The sequence below is a fragment of the Cyberlindnera jadinii genome (assembly GCF_001661405.1).
Source record: "Cyberlindnera jadinii NRRL Y-1542 unplaced genomic scaffold CYBJAscaffold_15, whole genome shotgun sequence".
Lineage (NCBI taxonomy): Eukaryota > Fungi > Ascomycota > Saccharomycetes > Phaffomycetales > Wickerhamomycetaceae > Williopsis > Williopsis jadinii.
In genome coordinates this window covers 92,607-99,331 of record NW_017963666.1, presented here as the reverse complement: position 1 = coordinate 99,331, position 6,725 = coordinate 92,607, and the positions used below count along the sequence as shown (strand labels likewise).

Sequence of the window (6,725 nt, the reverse complement as noted above, 5' to 3'; positions counted from 1 at the left end):
AGGAGACTGGTGCCTACTTGGCCATCGACTTGGGTGGAACAAACTTGAGAGTTGTCATTGTTCATCTGCTTGGTAACTCCAAGTTCGAGACCTCCCAAGTGAAGTACGCTCTACCAGACAACATCAGAACTGCAAAGAAGGAAGAGTTATGGGAGTTCATTGCGGTCTGTTTGAAGAAGTTTGTCAATGAACACTATCCAAACGGTGTTGATAAGCCTTTGCCATTGGGTTTCACCTTCTCCTACCCAGCTTCCCAGAGTGCCATCAACGAGGGTATCTTGCAGAGATGGACCAAGGGTTACGATATCGATGGTGTCGAGGGCCAGGACGTTGTCCCAATGTTGCAGGATGCGTTGAAGAAACATGATGTTCCAATCGAGGTTGTCGCTTTGATCAACGACACCACTGGTACTTTGGTGGCTTCTGCTTACACCGATCCAGAGACAAAGATGGGATTGATCTTTGGTACTGGTTGTAACGGTGCTTATTACGAGGCTGCTCATTCAGTTGACAAGTTGGAGGGATTGTATGCCGATGATGTCACAGAGGACAGCGTTATGGCAATTAACTGTGAATATGGTGCCTTTGATAACGAGCACGTGATTCTTCCAAGAACAAAGTACGATATCCAAATCGACGAAGAATCCCCAAGACCAGGTCAACAAACCTATGAGAAGATGATTGCTGGTTACTACTTGGGTGAGTTGATTCGTTTGATCTTGCTCGATATCTACGACACCAAGAAGATCATCTTTAAGACTCAAGACGTTTCCAAGTTGAGAGTTCCATTCGTCTTTGACACATCTGTTCCAGCGATCGCTGAACAAGATAACACTGAGTCACTTGAGCACATAGACGAACTGTTCAAGAAGGATGCTGGTATCGAAACAACCTTGGATGAACGTAAGTTGATTCGTCGTCTGGCTGAGTTGATCGGTACAAGAGCCGCAAGATTGTCTGTCTGTGGTATCGCTGCCATCTGCAAGAAGAGAAACTATCAAACCGCACACTGTGCTGCTGATGGTTCTGTTTACAACAAGTATCCGGGATTCAAGGAGCGTGCTGCTGAGGGATTGAGAGATATTTTTGACTGGAAGGTTGCTCCAAAGGATTACCCAATCATTATTGTTCCTGCTGAGGATGGTTCAGGTGCTGGTGCCGCAATTATCGCTGCTTTGACAGAGAAGAGATTGAAGAACAACTTATCAGTTGGTATCAGAAAGTGAAGAAGCAGTTTAGAATATATAATGCTAACGAACTAATGAAAGTAATAAGAATTACATACTATTTGGAATGGTAGATGATAAACAAATTTATTAAGACGTGTAGTGGTAGGCCAACAAAAGAAATAAAAGGCCCTCTCCCCCTTGGGTATTGTTATAAGCATCCATTTCAACAATGGTCATAAACTTCCACGCCTATCTTGACCTTTTCAGAACTGCCTCTTGATAATTTACGAATCTTCTTTTGTAGAGTGAGAATTCTTCCTCGAACAGAGGCACTTGTCTTGATATCATCATTTGACAGTTGGACAATAACGTCGAACTTGCGCTTATCATCCTCATTCTTAACTTCCATATCACCATTGACGATCTTGAAGTTGAATACACCATCTCTGATGTTACCCCCAGGGTGAACACCGCAAATGACATACATCAAGGTGCCACAGTATTTAGTCCACCAAACGATACGTTCCATCTCAACTCTGCTTCCATCACGTTTAACCAAGTCACAGAGAGCAGTTTTATGTCTCTCCTCGCTATCCGGGAGATCACCACCCCAACGATCGCACAGGGCAATCCCGATAAGTGCCCTTGTTCTGTGTGATAATCCATGTGATCCAGCAATGATACCAGTCGTAGCAACATGGAGTGCAGCTGTTGGTTGTAGTTCCTTTGGATAAGAACAATGGACAAACGCAAGGTTACATAGCGCTGGTGCGATTCTTTCACGTACTTCTCTTGGAACATATTTCTCAGGAAGTGCAGTTCTCAAGAGTTCCAGATACTTATCTGCAAGCAGAGGGGCATAAGGTCTTGAAGCAATGATCAAAGGATCCTGGGCTCTGATCTCACGTGGTAACATAGAATATAGAACACCTTCCCTAACACCACCTTCAGAGAAATGAACAGTTTTAATCTTTGGTAAAGAGTCACATGCCGCTGAAACGAGAAGTCCAACAGCTGGAAGCTGTGATCTTCTGCGGTCACTGACCCTGAAGATGTCCTTCTGGGGTAGACCGTCTTTCAGAAAGAGGAAGTTGGAAACGTTGATGAAATCGTTGAAAGAACAGGAGAATCCATTGATAATCGTTGGGATTGGGTAATCTTTGATATCAGAGAGTAAGGCATACCCGAGACCTCTTAGTCCACCACCACATGAGTAGAGTTCGAATCCACCATTTCTTTCAGCTTCTTCGAGCAGTTGTTGTGGCACATCAATCTTCTTAAACGCCTCTCTGTATGCGTTTTGAATTTCAAAATACAGGTCCTTTTTGTCTTCAAATTGTAGTCTTCTAGTCAAAGCAGCAGCTCCATATGGTAAGGAGACTGGGTTTGAGCTTATCTTGATTTCGCCATTGATACATTGTATCCAGGAAATTTGTGTTGAGCCTCCTCCTAGGTCCATGAACAAACCCGAGATTGTATCAAATGATGAAGCCACACCGTATGAGCCTATTCTCCCCTCGTCTTCTTTGTTCAAGAGTTCCACTTCCCACCCAGTGGTGTCATATATAGCGTCTCTAAACTCCTGGGAGTTCACAGCTTCTCTTGTTGCCTCCGTGGCGACGATTCTAACACCGCTCTCCTGTACACCGAAATCTTCACAGATTAATCTGAATCTTTTCATTGCTGCACAAACCTCGTTGATGACCTGTGTCGGTATAGGACGCTTATCCTTTGAGTTCTCAGCATACTGGGCATCGAATAACGATATTCCCACACGATCTTTGAAAACACATGGCATAGTTCTCGCGTGGTGGGGAGCCTTGGACGAGATACTGAACCTGATTCCGTTGGAACCAATGTCCACAATTCCAATCAATGCTCTACCAACAACATCAGCTTCATCCTCTGTATCTACGTGTAAAGAAGACATGGCTCTACCTCGTTGTCGTGAGTTTTGCCCTTTGTTCTTATTCGTGTGGTTGTGGGACGTTGGTGGAGGATGTGAATTTGTGGATCGCTCTGTCACCGAAAGCAGCCCCTCCAATACACGCGGAGATTACATAAGGAGAGTGTTTTCAGCTGGTGAGGTGGGTGGTGAAAAATGTCCCCCTTCTCCAACAATTGAACCCCATTCACAGCTACAACAACAACAACAACAACAACAACAACAACAACAACAACAACAACAAAGGTGCGTTGTCTTAGCTTAAGTGGCACATCGTACACCAGAGAGGAAAATGTCTGCCATATACGAGGAATCAAAGAACGAAAGAGAGCCTGAGAATATCGAAGAAGAAGAAGAAGCTGTTGACGAGGAACAATCTGAGGCAATTCAAGATGTAATTGAAGATGTAATTGAAGAAATCATTCAGGAGGATGCTGCTTATGATCAATTTGTTGAGGATATTGCTGAAGAGATTACGAGAGAAGTGGCGGATGAATTGGCCCGTGAGATCGTACAAATACAGGATGAATTGGATGAAGTAGAAGAAATAATCTCCAGAGAGATTGAGCAAAGCGAACCTGTTGAATCCAGGGCACTAACGTCTAATACACAGGGCCGTACGTTCGGTTCTATACTGGCGTCTCTTTCTATCAACCTTATACTACCGTTCATCAACGGTCTCATGCTGGGATTCGGCGAGATCATTGCACATGAACTTGGGTTCCACTACAACTGGTTTGGTGCAAATGTAAGTCCTTTATAAAGTGACTCAAGAGCTCACAAGTTACTAATAGAGAATAGATTTATCGTCCAAGAAGAAACGACAACAATGGCAAGCCAAAGTTGTTATGATCACCATACAGAGCACAACCGATACGTGTACATATTATACGCTAATTGAAAAAAGAAAGGTCATCGACGTCGTTATGAGGAAGTATGTATGATATTATCCTTTCCTGTCGACAAAGGGTATATAGTCCTTGTTCTTGCCCACGGGGAATCGTTTCGTAGTTCCACAAACACATTCGATTTGTAGAGTTTCTGATTTCTTACCTTCCTCCTCTAAAGTCATCATGGAAGTTTTCCCAGGTTGCTGTAGTCTATTACAACTCTTACAAATGCTTCTTTTAACATGAGGGCTTACTTTAAGAACAGTTCTCTTCGTGACGAGATCCATTAGCCTAATGTACATTCGTGAAACTTCGGGGTCCTTGGTAACGTGTGCCGCTTGATACAGGAAAGAAGCTCTTGAAAAGCCATCTCTATTGGGTACAGATGGTTTCTTCTGCTTCTGTGGTTTTTTACCTTCTTTCGCCATATCTATGGGGGACACCTTTCAATTACAGCTTCATCTAGAGAGTGCCTTGAAGGGGTTTGTTAAAATGCGTTCGCGAAAATTTGATGTAAAGTTCCAAACTTTCCAACTCTTAACGATCCTCAAGATCTTTGTTTACGAAACAACTACCAGTAATTCTTCAATTCATAGAGGCAAGGTTCTTTAAATCAACCAAGCTAGCAGTACAATGAGTGGTTACGATAGTGCTCTGTCTATTTTCAGGTATGTGTCTTTTGGGCGATCTGACAACTCAATTCATAGGAATGTGTCCCCTTGAATTGTCGCCACCTTGGGTTTGAGATTTACTAACACTGAATCACACAGTCCTGATGGACACGTTTTCCGTATGTTCCCAATGAAAGAGACTATTCCCTACTATTTACTAACATAAGTTTTATCAAGAGGTTGAATACGCCCTGGAAGCTGTTAAGAGAGGTACGTCCGCAGTTGGTGTCAAGGGTAAAGATGTTGTGGTTCTTGCGTGTGAGAGACGTAGTACACTAAAGCTGCAAGATCCTCGTATCACACCGAGTAAGATAAACAAGATTGATTCTCATGTGTATTTGGCATTTGCTGGACTGAACGCTGATGCAAGAGTCCTTGTCGACAATGCTAGAGTCGAGGCACAATCGCATAGATTGACATTGGAAGACCCTGTCACCATCGAATACCTCACAAGACATGTGGCTCAATTGCAACAGAGATATACTCAATCCGGTGGTGTTAGACCTTTCGGTATTGCAACTTTGATTGCTGGATTCGATGGGAATGATACAGTACCAAGACTTTACCAGACAGAGCCTTCTGGTATCTATTCCGCATGGAAGGCAGGTGCCATTGGAAGAAGTAGTAAAACAGTTCTTGAATTTTTGGAAAAGAACCACAAAGAGGAAATGACAAAGGATGATACGATTCTTCTTGCAGTCAAGAGTTTGCTAGAAGTTGTTCAATCGGGCGCAAAGAACATTGAAATCACTGTTCTTGAGCCTGGAAAGACATATGAATTGAGCAACGACGAAATTCTTCAATTTGTGAATAAGGTGGAAGCTGAAAAGGCCGAACAAGCAGAGAAGAAGAAACCACACTCGTCATCTTGAAGGTTTTCATTTTAATGTTCTTTCAAAAAAGGAAGAGGAAGAATTGACGGTGTTTTTCGTTTCTAAAAATCCACATGACCTAGACTGGCGTAATTACTTGTAGTGCATACAATCATTAACTCGAAGGCGATGTTTCTCAAATGACACGTTCGTTTAGACTAGTCTTGTCTGGGTGACCCGAGTGAACAGCTTTTTAATCTATGTCCATACATAGAAAAACCAAATGATTATGAATCTGATGCTGTAGCTGATATTGAGCGACGAGTGGTTGTCTAGTTTGGAATGGGAAACCGTAGAACAACTTCAACTAGTGGCCTTTTAACATTCATTTTGATATACTAAGAAGGAGGCTATTTATGATCTTCTAAGGGAAAGTCTTGGAAGAGTTACAGAGTCTAGATTTGTAACCTTTACGACATTATTTCTATCTCTTTGGTAAACCCACCATCTCCTGAATTATCTTACAATGCTTCTAATGATGATTACTAGCCTTGAACAATGTAAGACAAAGCCATAAGCTTCTGAATGACAGAGATATACTGTGACCGTCTTGTGGTTCACGTAGCTCAGTCCTTGTTTTATCACTTATACTCCATCTACATCACAAGCTCAAGGCATATATAATCGAGTGTCTGTACTCTATGTAATCTGGTACATATGCTACATATGGACCTATGCCTTACTTACGATCCTTTCTTAAACACTACAGTAATAGACTTGAGAATTATCATTAACTTTAAACAAACCAGAACCTGGTGGTCATATCCTCCGGTTTTGCAGATGTATCTTCTAGCAGCTACTGTACCTATCTCATGTGGCTAGATTAGTTTCACACAGAACCCACGGACCTTAGCACCAGCTTTCTTTACGAAGAAAGAGGGTGAACTGCTCTCTCCAAATCAATGTTTGTTTAATTCTGCAGGTTAAATCACTGATTGCCATCCTCCATTAACGGCTACATTAAATTTAGTTCTCGCGTTTACGATATAGTTGCATCTCATGCCAGAGTCATACACAATGTATGGTATCACACAGTGGTATATATCCATGACTCCTAGCTTTGGTCAACAACTACGTTAAGACTCTATTCTTAGAATTGTACTGCTGTTATATTTAACGTGACAATGTTACGTTGGATCTATTGCTTCTAACTTGTATGGTGAACAAACTGGATACAG

General features: G+C 42.3%; 5 protein-coding genes across 5 annotated transcripts in view; 3 read left to right on the top strand and 2 right to left on the bottom strand.

The window, feature by feature from the left end:
- The window catches only part of HXK2 (hexokinase 2), a gene marked incomplete at both ends in the record, with an annotated part of 2,395 nt that extends 1,169 nt beyond the window's left edge, over positions 1 to 1,226 (top strand). Inside the window, one exon of the mRNA XM_020217542.1 lies at positions 3 to 1,226. Coding sequence (XP_020068652.1) covers positions 3 to 1,226 — 1,224 coding nt within the window. The remainder of the gene's footprint in view (positions 1 to 2) is intronic.
- A 64-nt stretch (positions 1,227 to 1,290) lies between these two features.
- RTG2 (Rtg2p) lies at positions 1,291 to 3,221 on the bottom strand. Its single transcript, XM_020215688.1, has one exon. The coding sequence runs from the start codon at positions 3,097 to 3,099 to the stop codon at positions 1,393 to 1,395; it is 1,707 nt and encodes a 568-aa protein (XP_020068651.1). The 5' UTR covers positions 3,100 to 3,221; the 3' UTR covers positions 1,291 to 1,392.
- Positions 3,203 to 3,968, top strand: MIM1 (Mim1p). The gene has a single exon (XM_020217640.1). It carries the CDS (start codon positions 3,407 to 3,409, stop codon positions 3,875 to 3,877), a length of 471 nt encoding a protein of 156 aa, XP_020068650.1. The 5' UTR covers positions 3,203 to 3,406; the 3' UTR covers positions 3,878 to 3,968.
- A 16-nt stretch (positions 3,969 to 3,984) lies between these two features.
- Positions 3,985 to 4,507, bottom strand: RPR2 (ribonuclease P protein subunit RPR2). The gene has a single exon (XM_020215687.1). It carries the CDS (start codon positions 4,430 to 4,432, stop codon positions 4,061 to 4,063), a length of 372 nt encoding a protein of 123 aa, XP_020068649.1. The 5' UTR covers positions 4,433 to 4,507; the 3' UTR covers positions 3,985 to 4,060.
- A 116-nt stretch (positions 4,508 to 4,623) lies between these two features.
- On the top strand, positions 4,624 to 5,876 carry PRE6 (proteasome core particle subunit alpha 4). The gene is made up of 3 exons (XM_020213199.1): positions 4,624 to 4,672; positions 4,775 to 4,794; positions 4,853 to 5,876. The coding sequence occupies exons 1-3, from the start codon at positions 4,638 to 4,640 to the stop codon at positions 5,545 to 5,547; spliced, it is 750 nt and encodes a 249-aa protein (XP_020068648.1). The 5' UTR covers positions 4,624 to 4,637; the 3' UTR covers positions 5,548 to 5,876.
- Positions 5,877 to 6,725: the final 849 nt, after the last annotated feature.